Source organism: Emys orbicularis, chromosome 1 (assembly GCF_028017835.1).
Source record: "Emys orbicularis isolate rEmyOrb1 chromosome 1, rEmyOrb1.hap1, whole genome shotgun sequence".
Classification (NCBI taxonomy): Eukaryota; Metazoa; Chordata; order Testudines; family Emydidae; genus Emys; species Emys orbicularis.
In genome coordinates, this window is record NC_088683.1 from 309,055,719 (window position 1) to 309,073,746 (window position 18,028).

General features: G+C 48.2%; 1 protein-coding gene across 1 annotated transcript in view; it reads left to right on the top strand.

Moving 5' to 3' along the window:
* Window positions 1–932: 932 nt before the first annotated feature.
* LRCH1 (leucine rich repeats and calponin homology domain containing 1) overlaps window positions 933–18,028 on the top strand; it is a 248,329-nt gene continuing 231,233 nt past the window's right edge. The window contains exon 1 of the mRNA XM_065402085.1: window positions 933–1,176. Coding sequence (XP_065258157.1) covers window positions 933–1,176 — 244 coding nt within the window. The remainder of the gene's footprint in view (window positions 1,177–18,028) is intronic.

An 18,028-nucleotide genomic window follows, 5' to 3' on the forward strand; every position in this document is an offset into this window, starting at 1 on the left:
GGACCCGCCGCCCAATTTCCGCCAAAGACCCGGAGCGGAAGGACCCCCGCCGCCGAATTTCCGCCGAGGGAGGCAAAAGGCCGCCCCCCAAATCCTGCCGCCCTGGGCGCCTGCCCAGGGTCGCCTAGTGGAAGCGCGGGCCCTGCTCAGCTGAGCAGGACTTTTGCTGCACTTCAGTGAAATACACCAAATCTGGGGCTGCAAAAAGGCAGCTCGTAGACCAAAGCTGGACCATCAGATGCTTTCTAGTGGAGGGTGAACTCTTTTTATTTACTTATAATTATTATTATTTTTGTATTATTTTCTCTGGAGTCCAGACCTTGACAATACCTTGACCAAGAAATTTGGACCTTGACAAAAAAATAATTGATTACCCCTGCCCCCAACTCTCCTTTGTTCAGAGTGACCCTCTCAGTGCTATGCCTCCTGTACTGCCCCCAAGGCACAGGTCAGAGGGGTGGCAGTTGGCCTGACGTTTTCAGCGGGTGTGGGGTTGGCCATAGGGCTGAACACTTGCACGGGGTGCAGAAAAGCCGCTTTGGAGGCAGCGCCTTGCCTGGGCTGCGCGGAACTCTGGCGCTCAGATTAGTCACACAGGGGTTAAGGAGGGGGGTGCCCTGGGGCGGGTAGGACGGCAGGGGGAGGTAGGCCGCGCTGCGGGCTCTCGGGGCAGGCTCGCCGGGCTGCTGCCGGCAGGTGGCGCTGGGCCGCCGCGGCGCTGCCAGAGCCGGGCCCCGAGGCGGGGGCAGCCGGCGGGACATGCGCGCTGGGCCCGGCGTCGCCTGGCAGGCGGAGAAGGAGCGCTCGTCCCGGCCGCCGACTCTGCGCTGTGCTGCGCCCTGCCCGCCCCCTGCCTCCCCGGCAGCACCGCGGGCCGGGCCCGGTTCCTAGCGGCCCCCGCGCACCCAGCGAGCCGCAGCCCGGCCGGGAAGATGGCGACGCTGGGAGGCGAGTCCCAGCCTTTCCCCGCTGGCCTGGCGGCGGCCGGGGCGCTGCACCCCCAGCACCTCGGCGGGGGCGCCGGCTCGCTCGGCTACAACCTGCCGCTCAGCCGCGCGCTGGAGCGGGCGCTGGAGGAGGCGGCGCACTCCGGGGGGCTCAGCCTGAGCGCCAGGAAGCTGAAGGAGTTTCCGCGGGGCGCGCCCGGGCACGACCTCTCCGACACCGTGCGGGCAGGTGAGCCGGGGGCGGGCATCTCCCCTAGGCACCCCCACGTGCGCCCCCCCTCGGCCCGGGGACAGGCACCCCCGCCCCCCCACGTGCGCCCCCCCCCTCGGCCCGGGGACAGGCACCCCCGCCCCCCCCTCGGCCCGGGGACAGGCACCCCCGCCCCCCCACGTGCGCCCCCCCTCGGCCCGGGGACAGGCACCCCCGCCCCCCCACGTGCGCCCCCCCCTCGGCCCGGGGACAGGCACCCCCGCCCCCCCACGTGCGCCCCCCCCTCGGCCCGGGGACAGGCACCCCCGCCCCCCCACGTGCGCCCCCCCCTCGGCCCGGGGACAGGCACCCCCGCCCCCCCACGTGCGCCCCCCCCTCGGCCCGGGGACAGGCACCCCCGCCCCCCCACGTGCGCCCCCCCCCTCGGCCCGGGGACAGGCACCCCCGCCCCCCCACGTGCGCCCCCCCCCTCGGCCCGGGGACAGGCACCCCCGCCCCCCCCACGTGCGCCCCCCCCCTCGGCCCGGGGACAGGCACCCCCGCCCCCCCACGTGCGCCCCCCCCCTCGGCCCGGGGACAGGCACCCCCGCCCCCCCACGTGCGCCCCCCCCCTCGGCCCGGGGACAGGCACCCCCGCCCCCCCACGTGCGCCCCCCCCTCGGCCCGGGGACAGGCACCCCCGCCCCCCCACGTGCGCCCCCCCCTCGGCCCGGGGACAGGCACCCCCGCCCCCCCCACGTGCGCCCCCCCCCCGGCTCGGGGACAGGCACCCCCGCCCCCCCACGTGCGCCCCCCCCTCGGCCCGGGGACAGGCACCCCCGCCCCCCCACGTGCGCCCCCCCCGGCTCGGGGACAGGCACCCCCGCCCCCCCACGTGCGCCCCCCCCGGCCCGGGGACAGGCACCCCCGCCCCCCCACGTGCGCCCCCCCCCCGGCCCGGGGACAGGCACCCCCGCCCCCCCACGTGCGCCCCCCCCCGGCTCGGGGACAGGCACCCCCGCCCCCCCACGTGCGCCCCCCCCGGCCCGGGGACAGGCACCCCTCGTCCCCACCTGTACCCACCACATTGGGGATAGGCATCCCCGTTCTCCACATGTAACCACTCCCCACATGTACCTCCACCCCAGAGAAAGCCATATCCTGGGCAGCTGCCCCCCACATGTGTCCCCTTTGGGCTCAGCCACCTCTTTCATACACACGACCCCCCAGGGAGCAGCCCCTCCCCCATGTGCCACCTGCACTCCCCATACCTACTGAGGCCCCCCCCACATGCACCTTTCCAGGACAAGTACCTTCTGCAGGCACCCCCTGGGGACAACTGCAACCCACTCTCTGCATGTAACCACCCCTACAGCCGTCCACCCAGGGGGCAGCCTCTCCCTCCCCCCCACATGCACTGTCCCAGAGGGTAGTAATACACCCACACAGGGGCTTATACTGATCCCCTCCACGTAGCCTCTATGTGGACCAGTATGTCCCATGAACCCTTAATATTCTCCCCCTCCCCCGCATACATTTGGGGCTACCTATGCACTCTCTTGTATATGCCCAATGAAGTTGTTGGTGTAGTGGTGCTGCAGCTGGTGGGGAGTGGTGACTACCCACCCGCATAGACTCCTGCTGCTGGGGGACGTGAGTACAGGTTGAACCTCTCTAGTCCGGCACCCTTGGGACCTGACTGTGCCGAACCAGAGAATTTTCTGAACCACGGGAGGTCAATGCAGGGGGCCAGTGGGTCTCTATAGGCGCAGGAAGTAGAGTGCCAGCGGGTCTCCATAGGCGCGGGTCTCCATAGGCAGCACCCCCAGGCTTTGCGCCCAGCGTGGCCCCCCACCTGGGGGTTTCGATGCCGGCCCCAGGTCCCATCCACTGGGCCCTAGCCTGGGGTCCCAGCCACCAGCCCCAGGTCTTCCCCCTCCATCCCCGGAGCTTGAACGCTGCAAATCAGCTGTTCACGGTGCTCCAGAAGCGCTGGGAGGGAAGAAGAGGAGTTGGTAACCACAGGGCTGCCGGCATGCGAGAGGCATGGGGGTCGGGGGAGCTTGGCACCAGTGGATGCTCTGCACCCAGTAATTTTTCCCCGGAGCACCCACGGAGTCGGTACCTATGCCAGACCACGAATGTTGCCAGACCAGGGAGTGCCGGATTAGAGAGGTTTAACCTGTACCTACACACGCTTGGGGTTACATACATCACCTGCATACTCACCCACTCAAACACACAAGGGCACATATACCTGTACCTATTGAGTCCCACATAACCACCCCGTATTGCATCCACACATTGGGATCACATACACTCCTACCTCTCCTGCAGAGAATATAATCTTTTTCTTGGAGGAATATGTACCTGCTTTATACCCAGAGCAGGTTTCACCTTTAATAGTTCCTTAGCTTTGTCTGTGTTGGCTGCTGCTGGTGACTGGTTCTCAGAATGGTTAGTTTCAGTGCTTCAAGTGAGTTGTACCTATGGAATAGGTGAAATACATAAAAGGAAATATATACATATATTAATTATCATGCTTGGTCAGACCAATGGTCCATCCACTCTAGTATTTTGTTACTGACAGTAGAAGATGCAAGAAACGCTGTAGCATATAACCTGTTTGTAGAGGAGTTAGTGTTTGGGCTGTTCTTTGAAGCATTGGGGTTTACCTCCTTCGTGTTCACAACACAAAACAAAACCCAACCCTCATTTTTTTCAAATATGTCTATCCTTGTAAATTTCTAATCTTTATTTAAATCCTATTAAGCTATTGATCTTTGTTAAGCAATGAGTTAATTAGGTATTGTGAAATCACTTGTGTATTGACCACAAATACCTGTAATATTCATATATGTATAATGTGTGTACATGAATGCACAATTGTTTACATGCAACGTATACAGCATTTAATGTTCACTGTTATGGGTATTACATGCATATGTACACATTTGCCAGAGGCTTACTCTTCCTAAAAAAATTGTTTAGTTGAAGTTTATAAAGAAAAAAATTTCATTTGAACATACTGGTTTGAAGCATTTTATGTGCTGCAGTGTGGGTACGTACTCTTTTAACATTTTAACTAGGTAATGTGTTTGCAGAAAACAAAACATAGAAGGGGATTTTCATACTGGTTTTGCTTGATCTACATGGAGTTTGCAGAAACAGTCTGTATCTTGATTTTAAAAGAGCAGAATTTGCCCTTTATGATAAGTCTCTGTAACCTGATCCTTTTTAGTGGAGTTACTTTAATTTTTTTAAATATATATCTGTGTATCATCTTAACAGCATGTTGTAACCTGTTAAAGTGAACAGCCTGTTTCGTGAGTTATGTCATGGGTTGATATTTCTGGAGGACGCAGTCAGTCGTTTCACTAGTTGCTTTACAAAAACGGAACATATGAACGGAACATATAAACATATGAAACGGAGGATATGTTTGGCCAGGTCCTCTAACTCTTACAGGACATTTTTGTGACAGTAATATTTGTCTCACCCCTCCTTAAATTTACATTATGTAAATATGATGCTTTCTTGCGGCAGTTAGGTCGTACTTATTACATTTTACTTTTACTTTTTGGCAGATAATCACTTTGACTTTCTTTTTTGGAGTACTTCAACTTTGGTGCTTGTAAACTTCATAGCCCAGAGAAACAGGAGCTTTGAGCTCAGAGATGTAAGTAATAGGGGACTTGCAAAGAAGTAAAACCTTGTCTGCACCCTGGCAGCATCTTCCTGGGATCACAGATTTCTCAGTTGCTCGTTTCTTAACATAAGTTGTTTTCAACAAAATCTGAAACAATAGGTGCTTTATAATAAAAGATTCTCAAGGGTCCTTCCTGAACATCCGCCCAGTGTTTTAGCCAGGTATAATGAAAAATAACCTGCAAAGTGTGGCTAATGTAAATAGCCTAAGCAAAATATTTCTTAAGTTCAAATTTGATCATGTATGTTTTTCTTAAGCAAAATGTGGGACTGTATAAAGAACTCAAATTGCTTCCTATATTTTTGGAAGCTTATGACCAGAATAGAAAATACAAAATACAGAACATTTTTCATAATATCCTTTAGATGCAATTTGGGCACACAGAATATAGTAAAATTTATTCAAATGTTTTGGCTGAAAATGGTGATGAAAAATGTCTTTGCAGAATGGAAGTATGTAAACCATCTGTGTCACGTGTGTGTATCTTTACATAGTTTTTTTTAATGTTAGTAAAAACTTATGCAAAGATTGAGGTTGCTTGTGGTCAACTTTATAGTACCAAGTTTCCTTAAGTAAATGAGGTTACTAGATGAAATATCATACATAAAGAGTAAAATACGCTCACGTTTTCTTAAAGGTGCATATTTTGGTTAAAAATCATATTTAAAGAAACAAATATCCTTATTTATGTAGTTAAACAACCCAGACTACTAGAACTGGAAAATTTGAGGTTTTTTTCCTTTTGTGTTTTGCTTTTGTTTACTACTTGCTTGTCACTCAAATTGGATAATGAAAATAGACTTTTCACTCATTTCACTTTCCAGTCATTTTCACTTCCTAACTATCCGGCACCAGCACAATCTTTGGGTTATAAGCGTTTGTGGTAATGCTCAAATCAAAAACTCATTTCTCATTTTAAATCAAACATGAAAATTTAACTGTAAAGAAGTCTTGCCAAAAAAAAAAAAAAAAAAAGTCTACTAGATAAAATGAACTTCTGAGGGCTAACTAGTGGGCAGTATTCCTTTAACACTCCTTTTTTTTAAAAATGCTTGTAAATGCATGGATTTAATTTACAGGGTTTCTGACACCTGAGGCATCTAACAAAAAATCATAACCAGTATGAAGTATTCTAATTAAGTAACATTTTTATATGAAGATTGGTCCTGATGTTTATATACCTTTAAAAATGACTCAATTTTTTTTTTTTCACTGTAGACTTGTTTTAGTAGATAAAGTCCTATTGCAGAGAGCTCTTTAAAGCAATATTTCAAAGCTACCTTTACTCACTATGGGCCTTACCTGCTCCTACAAAAGTCAATGTCAAAACTCCCATTAAAGTCAACTCTCACTGAAGTAGGACTAGACTCCAGGTATGAATGAGAATCTGGTATAAATGTGCAATATGAATATGAAGGACAATAGAACTAAGCAGACTAATTGGATGTATTTTTGAAATATCTGAAAGTGTTGTTCATTTGAAAACTATTAAAAAGGTCTAACCTATTTAAAATTATTTAATACACCATGTTATTCATTTGGGAGTTTTTCCTGATTAAGAACAGAATGAGGCAGTAAACTGAATTTTCAGGTTTTTTATTGCATGTGAAGTATTAAGGGATGTATATTACCAAAAGCCTTTTTGGGCATAGCAGAGCCTCTTTATATAAAGTTTCTGGTCAGATTTTCTAAACCACATCAGTGTGGCTGCATTGCACAAGCAGTTTCAAAAATAATAAATGCTATTCTTATCACTTGTATTACAGACTGGATTATGCAAAAGACAGTGACACACTAATTATATACTTCTAGAGTGAGTATGTAATTATATTCCACACAACCACTGGGAAAGCTAGAGGCATATTAGCTTATAAAAAGAAAAGTTACTTTAGATGTGCAACCATGGCTGTGTCTGTCAGTTACTATAACCTCTTTTTGTGAGTCTTGGCTATATTTCTGGAGACTGATCCTGCAAACCTTTTCCCGTGTAACTGATACCGATATGATCCCATTGATTTCAGTGTAAGGATTGCGCACATGAATAGGATTACTTGTGTGAGTAAAGGAATGCATGAAGTGGGACTTCCATTTTTAAATTGGTTAACAAAACCATTTAAAAAAGGCACAAAACTATTTAAACATAGTTACTTGGCTAGTTTGGAACAGGTGGAAACATGAATTTTTTTAAGTGGCTTAAAATTCTCTGTAAATCAGCGGGATTCTGTACCATGTTTTTAAAATGGTTATTCCTGTGCCATGCTGCCCAGGCAAAACCATCTTCAAATAACTAAGTTACAAGTGGGAATGTGACTTTGCTTTCCATATTCTCTTATATGATGATGACTGGGGCTGCTCACACTCACCCTCCGCTTCCTGGGAGATAGATTTCAAGTGTTTTTTATTTAGCTTTTAATGGGCACTTTTGATTGAAATCTGACATACAAGAGTTTGGCTCTGAGGATTCTTTTCTACAGAATCTCAAAAATGTATTTTTGATGTTTTTTATTATAAATTTTAAATAGGTTAAGCCGTAACAAGTTCTACACTGCTTTTCATTTGAGTTTAGTCCAAGATGGTGCTTGTTAAGCCACAATAATTTGTAGTACTTGTTGTAACTCTTCTGAGAAGTTAGCTCCACTCCTTAGATGAACTGACCATTTAATTTTTTTATTATGTTGAAACTGGTTTCAGTTTTTATCCATTATTTCAAGTCTTCATCATTAATTAAAAATGTTTCCCCACAAAATCAGATTTCTCACAGCTTCTTTTTATAAAAACTATACACATTTAATTACTTTAATTTATTCTCATTAATTTCCTCCAGCCTCTTTGCTATCCTAGTTGCTCTTCACAATGCTCTGTTTCTGGTAATTTTGCTAATTAGATCAGTAGATGTTCAGTCAACACCATTTAAGTTGGATGTAGGTTGTTCGGAGGAGGAGTAAACAATCAGACAATCCAAATAAAAACCCATTTTCCCAAACCAGCTTTCTCTAAGATTTTTGTTGAATAAGTTATAGGAAAAAAAAAAAAAGGGTGAATATTTGAAAGGTCCTATTCACTTCCTCTCTGGCTTCCTTCCCTTTCCCAATGCCCACTCTTCTCCACTCATCCAGGGAGAACATAATTATTGCCTTAAATGGACACTGAATAAAATTAATAAATTGGGCTTTGCACAAAAAACTTAATTCAACAAAATTACTGTAATTTAACCAAATTATGAGTATATGACAAATTACAATCTACCACAAGATAATATAAAAACAATCAAACTCTGTATAAAACCAAAATAAGAATGATTTGAGCCCACAAAAGCAGGAACATTCACATTTCAGGAATTAATCATAAGACTGATAGCGCATCTGTGATTTTCTCTTGTGCCTAGATGTTTGACATTTAATCCTTTACTGCAGGTTTCTTATGTTTATTTAAGGCCTTTTAACCTTGCTCAGTGTAGCTTTTATATAAATATTACTCTAAACTTATTGGAACAATGAGGGGAGGGAAGTTAATTTGAGAGAAATAAATTATGATTAGTACAGAGCCATCAAAACCAAAGCTTAAGGGAAATACAGAAATGTATAAAGAATTGGAAAAAATCATATCAAGCAAATAAATGGAACTTCAGCATTGTTTACCCAACTGTCAAAACAATATTGCTCTTTTAGACTGAAATGTCTTTAAAATTATTTTTAGTCTAGACAGCCCTGTATCAATATACACCTCTACCCTGATATAATGCAGTCCTCTGGAGCCAAAAAATCTCACCGCGTTATAGGTGAAACCGCGTTATATCCAGAGGTTAAAGTAAGCCGGTACGGTCAGGCTTCCCCAGCGGTGATTTAAAGGGCCCGGTGCTCCAGCCACTGCGGGGAGCCCTGGGCCCTTTAAATCACCACCAGAGCTCCGGCAGTGGGGCTTGAGCGGCGTTTTAAAGGGCCTGGGGCTCCACACGAATTCAGATATAACGCGGTAAAGCAGTGGGGCTCGGGCGGCGCTTTATAGGGCCCGGGGCTCCCTGCTGCTTTACCGCGTTATATCCGAATTCGTGTTATATCGGGTCACATTATATCGGCGTAGAGGTGTATTAAAGTGTCTCCTTTCCGAAGGGCTATCCTTCATAGAAGATCTTTCAGTATAAAGGAGCCATTTGGAAGTACAAAGGCTGCTAGTGATTTGTAATCACAGCCTAGTCCTTTTGAAGTCATTTTCCTTTTCGTTTGGGGCTCATGAAGCTTTGGGGCCCAGGGTAGATGTCCCCCCTTCAGGTTTTGGGACCCCATAAATTTCAAGGCTAAACAAATCCTTTTTAAAAAGTAGCTATTAGACCTGTTTGTTACTGAGCCTTGAATATTTTGTGGTACAAGCTGATGGCTAATGTTGAAAGCTTGTCACTGATTTTTTTTTTTTTTTTTTTTTTTGCTGTAACACCTGTGCAAGTCCTTCTTAAATTCTCCTACAATTAGCCTTTGTGACCATGTTACTTCCTCTTTTGGGAAAGACTCCAGATCAATTTGTGGTTGTGGAATGGCAACTGAAGGTAGAAGACTTGCCACAAATGATCTTCCAGCTGCTAAAAGCTGAGTTGCTCCTCTGCTGAGCATTCAGTGTGACCTCTGACTATGTGAAAAACAGTGTGGAAATGGGAGCCAGGTACTCTTGTATTCTAATCCCGGCTTTGTCACTAATTCCCTTCGTGGTGGCGTTGGTCAATTTTTTCCGCATCTGTAAAATGAGGACGATAATAGTTAATATCCTCACAGTGATGATGTGACTATTAATCAATGCTTATAGAGTGCTGTTAAGTGCTAAATATTAGAATTAGAGGAAGATGAGGAGACAGTAGAGTACAGGAAGGGCCAAGTGTGAGGGAGTGAAATGAAAATTTGTGGAATTGCAAGGTATAGAATAAGAGGAAGAAAGGCAATGAGGCAACATAATGTGGGCCTGAATGGAGAGAATGGATATGAGTATGAATGAAAACCAGCTTTTCAAAGAAAACAGCATTATAGAGTCATGACAGAAAATTCATGAAGATGGATAGACTGGAAGAAGAGAGAGAGAATAAAGAATTGGAAGAAGTAAATAGGCAAGAAGAGACCTACACAAGTTTGACTAGTTGAATTTTATATTCTGAGAGAAATCTTACATCTCTAAATTTGAAGGATTTTGAACAGTTAAGTTATATTAATATTGTTGGTTATTTAGGATTAGGTAGTCCAACAACTGGAGAAAATTTTGTTATTTTCTCTAACAGGTGAATAATACATTTATGTGCAGGCGTGTCCACTTAATTCGAATTTTAAAATGTTGACAAGTATACATTAAAGCCAGCACAAGAAGCTGGATTTCTCTTTCCACGCAGGAGAAAGCTAATGGTATTACTGATATTTGTAAAAATGCAAAGTATCTTCTTCCTAAAACCCTAAGGCTGGTCTTGTATGTAGTAGCATGAGCACATGGAAGGATGGAATGGCACAAAATGCTGATGCCACCCCTGTTCCTAACTATACTCTCACTGACCACAGCCTAGTGACATTTACAAGTGCCTAAATAAATTAGGCACCTAACTCCCATTGAAAGTCAATAGGATTTAGGCTCCTAAGTATCTATGGTACTTTTGAAAATCCCACTAGCTGCCTATCTGCATCATTAGGCACCTAAATACCGTTCTGAATCTGGCCCCATGTATCTTTATCTCCTTTCAGCATATGGGGAAGCACACAGAGAGAAAGGAGAAGTGACTTGCCCAAATTCACAGAATAGGTCAGTGGCAGAGACAGAAATAAATCCAAGTCTCTTGGTTCCAGCTGCAGTCCACTGGATCACAGTGCCTCCCAATTAGACTTTGGGGTGTAACAAACATAGCAAAGTTTATTCACTCATATCAAAGAGTTGAATATGTTTTAAGGAATTCCTCATAGTCTTAACACAGTATCATCTCAAAGAATAGTTCCTCCCTGCTATGGTTGTGAGTAAACATACCCTTTTGGGAAGTCTTGTGCATTGACTGTGTTTCTACCCTCTGTGGTGGTCTTGTTTTTTCTCAGGCTGACTTGTTGGCCAGCCTGCCTTTTTCTTTCTTTCCTTCCTTGTATGGTTCTGATCACCATAGTGTCTGAACACCTCAACATATTTAAAAATAGAATAACAATAACAATCTTTGTTTCTTCCATCCCAGGCTGTAGGAGAAATAGTAAGATTATTTTTATACTTATGTGTATGAAGACTTTACTGAGAGAGAGCCAAATAAGATGAGATTTGCATATAGTTGTGAATGTGATGAGGTTTATAGTCATTCCTGGATCTGGAGAATGTGAGTTTCCTACTTAGCAATGCCTGTGAAAATTCTGACTTTCATGATCACTAGTCTGCTGACAGTTTCAGTGGAACACAGCTGTTGTGGGAGGTCCTGAGCCTGAGGGAACAGTGATCTGAGGTAGCTACCACGATCCCATGCTGGGCTACGAATGTCAGGACAGAGAACTTGAACTCCTCGCAGTGGGGAGGTAGAGCAGACAGCAGAATACCAGGATGATATGCTCACAGTAATTTGTCTTACTAAGTGGACAAGCTGCTGTCTTTTGTATCAGTTGTAGCTTTCTCAGGGCATATGTTTTCATTTCTAGATATAAGTTGCAGTAATCAAGCCTGGAGGTTACTGACTTATTGATCTCTTGGTCTGAAAGTATGTTCTTTACAATGCTGAGCTTGTTGTCAGTGTTGAAAAAATAAGAGTAATACTTGAAGTAATATTATGTTAACTAATTGCAAATTAACTTTGCTTTTTTTTACTTTTCAGTAGATGAAGGCATTGAAATATATGAATCCACTTGCTTGTGGCAGAGTTTGTGTAACTTACGTTGTGGAGGTATCTTTGAGATAAATGACATTTATCAGCTAGCACCTGCATTCTGTTCACAAATCCATCCCTCTCAAAATACCTAATACAATTTCAGACTTTTAAGCAATTTTTATACAGTTGGCTTTAAAACTCTCCAAGCCTCAGAATTACATGGTTTGAAGTGCAGGGCTGGTGATTTCATTCTGGACTGGTAACAAGTTTAATTTCTAGTTGTTTCTTTTCTTAACCATAAAGACTAGAATCAGAGGCATTGTACTAATGCAGTGCTGGGACTACAACACTTTTGAGATGGCTGATGTTAGAATAGTGACATTATTTTAGGTAGTAAAGCTATTTCAGATAATTTTTGTTTGCAGTGTTGTAGCCATGTTGGTCTTATGCTTAACAGTCTGCTTCACCGTGAATTTAACTATGACACTCTAAGTACCTTTCCCAGACTTAGAGCAGCTCTGGTGTAGCTCAAAATCTTGTCCTTTTCACCAACAGAAGTTGGTCCAATAAAAGATAATTTTTGGAAATGTCTAAAACTTGGCTAGTTTTTTTTCTCCTCTTCTAATGCAAGTACAATGTAACTTGCGGTATCACACTACTGACTTCTTCATGTTACAGAATTATACATTATAAAGCATTTACTAATACATTATAAAGTACCATTTAAACACCAGCTTGTAAAAATGTTAAAATGGAACTGATGTGTTTTGACAAGGTAAGATATTGTAAGGATGGGTAACTGAAAAATCAACCAAAATTACAAGATGTAGAAATCATGGAAATAGCTGCTAGGTAGAAAAATAGAAAGAGAATAAGTATAAGGAAAATAAAGTGCCTCATGTTGTCAATGATTATTAGTAATGCTTTGCGGTGCCTTTGTTTTAAATTCAGCATGTATTTCTGAGAATGCAATTAGGTCCAATTGAACTTCTGTAAATCTGGTTCCCTTACACCAAAACAATACAGTAAGTAAAAAAGCTGACCTTCATATTTAAAGTAAAAAAAAAAGAGCAACAGCATAATAAAAATTTATCGATTTAAAGGCCGGAAGACACCAATTGTGATCATCTAGTATAATTTCCTGCTTACCACAAACTGTAGGATTTTCCTGATTTAATTCCTGCTTCAAGTCCAATAACTGTGGTTTAACTACAGTGTATCTCTTACTAAAATATCCAGTCTTGATTAAAAAAATTTCCAGTGATGGAGAATCCACAACCACGCTGGGTAAATTCTTCCAGTGGTTAGTTAGCCACACTATTCAAAATGTATGCCTTATTTCTAGTCTGAATTTGTCTGGCTTCATTTTCCAGCAATTGGATATTGTTATGCCTTTGTCTGTTTGACTGAGGAGCCCTCCATTATCAAATTTCCACTTCCCATATAGGAACTTGTAGACTGATCGAATACCCTTAACCGCAACCTTCTCTTTGATAAACTAAATAGATCAAGTTCCTTGAATCTCACTACTATAAGGTATTTTTTCCAATCCTTTAATCATTCTCACGGTGCTTTTCTGAACCCTCTCCTAATTTTTCAACATCGTTCTTTAATTGTGGACACCAGAACTGGATATATTATTCCTGTAGAAGTTGCACTTCTGCCAAATATAGAGGTCATAACCACCTCTCCTCCTGCTAATATCCCCCTGGCTATACGTCCAAGAATTGTATTATCACTTTTAGCTTCAGTGTCACACTGGGAGCTCATCTTCAACTGATTATCCACCACGACCCCCTCTGAGTTTTTTAGAGTTCTGCTTCTGAGGATAGTCCCCCATCCTTTAAGTATTGCTTATATTCTTCGTTCATAGATGTATAACTTTACATTTGGTCATATTGAAATGCATGATGTGACGAACTGGGACTGTTCTTACTGTGATCTGTAAGTGCTGACAGGGGAGTGTGGCTGGGATGGTCTGCATTGGGGGATGGGAGAATGACCGAAGGGAAATACCTGAGCCTGTAACATGAGAACCCAGGAGGGGGCTGGGGCGAGGTGACACCTTTGTCCGGGAAACTGAACAAAGGCTGGGGGAGGGGTCGCTGAAGGCAGAGTCTGGGAAGCTGGCTGGTGAGGTGGCTGGCAGGCAGGGAGGGCTCTGACCCCTGGAGGGGGGCTGGGGTGCCCGAGGACCCCAAGATGGACCTAACTGAGGGGTATCCTGTTGTCTGTGCCTGCAAGACCTGTCTCGGACTGTATTCCCGTCGTCTAAATAAACCTTCTGCTTTACTGGCTGGCTGAGAGTCATGGTGAATCGCAGGAAGCCGGGGGTGCAGGGCCCTGAGTCCCCCCTTACTCCGTGACAACTGGTGGCAGCGGTGGGATCTACTGCACCCCGTGGACGGCGCTTCCTGCAGTAAGTGACTGGGGAGAAGTAAAACGAAGGGGGATTGACGGGGACCAGGCGTGCTGAGGAGTCAGAGAGAGACGGTTATCACCCCTGGGAGTGTGTGACCAGCGAGAAGGACTTTTGCAGTAACAGGGTCCCCCGGGGGATCGCAGCGAGTGGTCCCAGGGGCGGAGGAGTCTGCAGCTCGACCCTGGCAGAGAGGTGGTGACCTCGAGAAGGGCTGGCACACTAGGGGTCTCCCTGGAGACTGTGGGGAGCGGTGAGCACACAGGCCTGTGAGTGGCCAGCAGGAAGATGTATGCCAAGCGGCTTAAGAGCGACCTGGTGGAGCTGTGCAAGCAGAGGGGGGTGCGCATTGGGAAGCTCACCAAAGAACAGCTCATTGCCCAGCTGGAGAAGGGAGATCGCGCGAATGAACTGATCCCTGTCTCTGAGGGAAGCAGCCTGGCAGATGCAGCGCAGGCCCCAGTGTCTGTCCCAGCTGGGAGTGGTCAGCCGGCTGCTGAGGGCTTCCCGAGACCCCTCCTTCCTATGCCTAGGGGAAGGGTGGGGAGAAGCCCAGCAAATACCGAGGGCGCAGTGACCCCCCCGGCCAGCAGGGGATCCTCCCGGCAACGCTCGCCGGCCAGCAGGGGATCCTCCCGGCCACGCGCAGCATCCATGGAGCGGAATGGGCTGGAATGGGAGAAAGAGCTAAAACTGAGAGAGCTGGAGAATCGTGAACACCAGAGGCAGCATGAAGAGAAACTGAGGCAGCATGAACGGGAGGAGAATGAGAGACAAAGACAGCATGAAGAGAGAGAGAGGCATCGTGAACGGGAGGAGAATGAGAGACAGCGTCAGCAGGAACTGGAACTGGCGAGGCTGAAGGGCCGCGAGACCCCGGCTGCGGTGAGTGAGGGGGGACCCAGGACTGCACGGAACTTTGATAAGTGCATCCTGGCCCCACGTAAGGAGGGGGAGGACATGGATGACTTCCTGGATGCCTTTGAGACGGCCTGCGAGCTGCACCAGGTTGATCCTGCAGACAGACTCCGGGTTCTCACCCCCTTACTGGACCCCAAAGCCGTGGCCTTGTACCGCCAACTGGAAGAGGCGGAAAAAGGGGACTATGAACTATTCAAAAAGGCCCTGCTACGTGAGTTTGGGCTGACTTCTGAGATGTACCGGGAAAGGTTCCGGAGTCAGGATAAAACCCCTGAGATCTCATATCTGCAACTAGCCGTCCGCATGGAAGGATACGCCAGCAAGTGGGCTGATGGGGCCCAGACAAAGGAGGACCTGGTTAAACTGCTGGTACTGGAGCAACTGTATGAGCGGTGCCCATCCGACCTGAGGCTGTGGTTGAGGGACAAAAAACCAGAAAACCCGCGACATGCAGGCCGACTGGCTGATGAGTTTGTGAAGAGCCGGTCAGGGGCTGGCCGGGAGGAGTCCCAAAGGAACAGTCCCACCACAACGCAGAGCGAGAGGCACCATGGGCCATCCCAGCGGGAAAATACGGAGAAACCCCACCAAAGGGGAAGATCCAGCGTCAGGTCCATCCAACCCACTCGAGGGAACCCCTGGGACATGGTCTGCTATCACTGTGACCAAAGAGGTCACATACGGGCCCAGTGCCCCAGTGCCCCAGGCTCAGGGACAGACTGAGCAGACCAAACCCACAGAGGGTTGACTGGGTAGAGACCCAGCCGGGCGAGAGGCAGCACTCCCAGGGAAGGGGGGCTGGCAGAGTACCACCTGCTAAGGAGGGAGGAGAGCTCCAGGCCTGCTCCTCTGCGGGGCGGGATGCTCCAGACTCAGGGTTTTTGGTTTATACGGTGGGCGCGGGGCGGTCCCTCCGGAAAGAGTACCTCGTTCCCCTGGAGGTGGATGGGAGGAAGGTCGATGGATACTGGGATACGGGCGCAGAGGTGACGCTGGCCCGGCCCGAGGTGGTGGCCCCAGATCAGGTGGTGCCCAACACCTACCTGACCCTGACGGGGGTGGGCGGGACACCAGTCAAAGTGCCCGTGGCGAGGGTACGCCTGAAGTGGGGGGCCAAGGAGGGCCCCAAGGACGTGGGGGTACACCCGTATTTGCCCACTGAGGTGTTGATGGGGGGGGACCTGGAGGACTGGCCAAGCAACCCCCAGAATGCACTGGTTGTGACCCGCAGTCAGAGCCGGCGAGGAGCACTGCGCCCTGACCTTGGGGAGGGTGCCTTGCCCGAGGCGCAGGACCCTAACCTGGTGGGGAGGGAACACCCAGGGACACGGCTCAGGGAGGCTGCGGCTTCAGACCCAGCCGGCGAGAGAGAACAGGTGGCCATCCCTGTCCCAGCTGCTGAGTTCCAGGCCGAGGTGCAGAAAGATCCCTCCTTGCGGAAGATAAGGGACCTGGCCGACCTCGGTGCGGTACAGACCATGGGGAGAGGCGGCCGGAAAAGGTTCCTGTGGGAGAAGGGGTTCCTGTACCGAGAATGGGCTCCCCCAGGGAAAATGGAGTCAGGGGGGATCAGGAGGCAGCTGGTGGTACCCCAGAAGTATCGCCGCCAGCTGCTGTACCGGGCCCATGACACCCCCCTCTCAGGGCACCAGGGAACCTGGCGTACCCAGCAGAGGCTGCTACGGAGCTTTTACTGGCCTGGGGTCTTTGTTACTGTCCGGCAGTACTGCCGATCCTGTGACCCCTGTCAGAGGGGGAGGAAGGCCCGGGACAAGGGGAAAACGGCTTTAGGACCCTTGCCCAGCATAGAGGAGCCTTTCCAGAGGGTGGCCAAGGTTAAAAGGGGGGCTCTGAACCAAGAGAGCCCGAAGCACAGACCTCCAGACTGGAGCGCTGGGAGAAGACCCCAGCCCAGTTGGAACCCCAGGGGTATTGGGGTGGGAAAAGGGCACAGGCCGCATAACCCTTCCCACATGCGAACTGCGAATGCCCTCGAGCACCCCCGACCTAAGGGGGGGCGTGAAACTGGAGGGGCCTGGTGTAATTCTCACCAAGGAATGGGAGGGATGCGGGGGCATCCATGGGAACGGGGGTAGGTTCGAACTTCCCCGGGTCACTGGCTGAAGTGACCCCGCTCAGTTCGGTCTCGAAGGGGGGAGAGATGTGACGAACTGGGACTGTTCTTACTGTGATCTGTAAGTGCTGACAGGGGAGTGTGGCTGGGATGGTCTGCATTGGGGGATGGGAGAATGACCGAAGGGAAATACCTGAGCCTGTAACATGAGAACCCAGGAGGGGGCTGGGGCGAGGTGACACCTTTGCCCGGGAAACTGAACAAAGGCTGGGGGAGGGGTCGCTGAAGGCAGAGTCTGGGAAGCTGGCTAGTGAGGTGGCTGGCAGGCAGGGAGGGCTCTGACCCCTGGAGGGGGGCTGGGGTGCCCGAGGACCCCAAGATGGACCTAACTGAGGGGTATCCTGTTGTCTGTGCCTGCAAGACCTGTCTCGGACTGTATTCCCGTCGTCTAAATAAACCTTCTGCTTTACTGGCTGGCTGAGAGTCATGGTGAATCGCAGGAAGCCGGGGGTGCAGGGCCCTGAGTCCCCCCTTACTCCGTGACACATATTGTTTGCTTGTTCCCAGCATAACCAGCTGATCTAGATGACTCTGAATTGGTGACCAAATCTCTTCATTATTTACCACTCACTCAGTCTTTGTGTCATCTGCACATTTTGTCAGTAATGATTTTGTTTTCTAAAAATATTAACTAGCATAGGGCCAGGAACTGTTACATATAGGAGTGTTGGAAATAATTTTCCTAATAAGTTCATTAAGGATTACCCTGACTCAGTTTTCAGACCAGCATTCCTTTATTACTCTGAAGGTCTCTTGGTGTTGGTTACATCTAGAATATCAATATAAGCATATATACCCTTATATTCTGTATCTTAGCAACAATATAATTCTAAGCATTGGCTGAATACTTACAACCAGATTAGGCCTGGAAGACATCCTATTATGGTGAGAAGGGTAAGGAAAAGCTCCAGA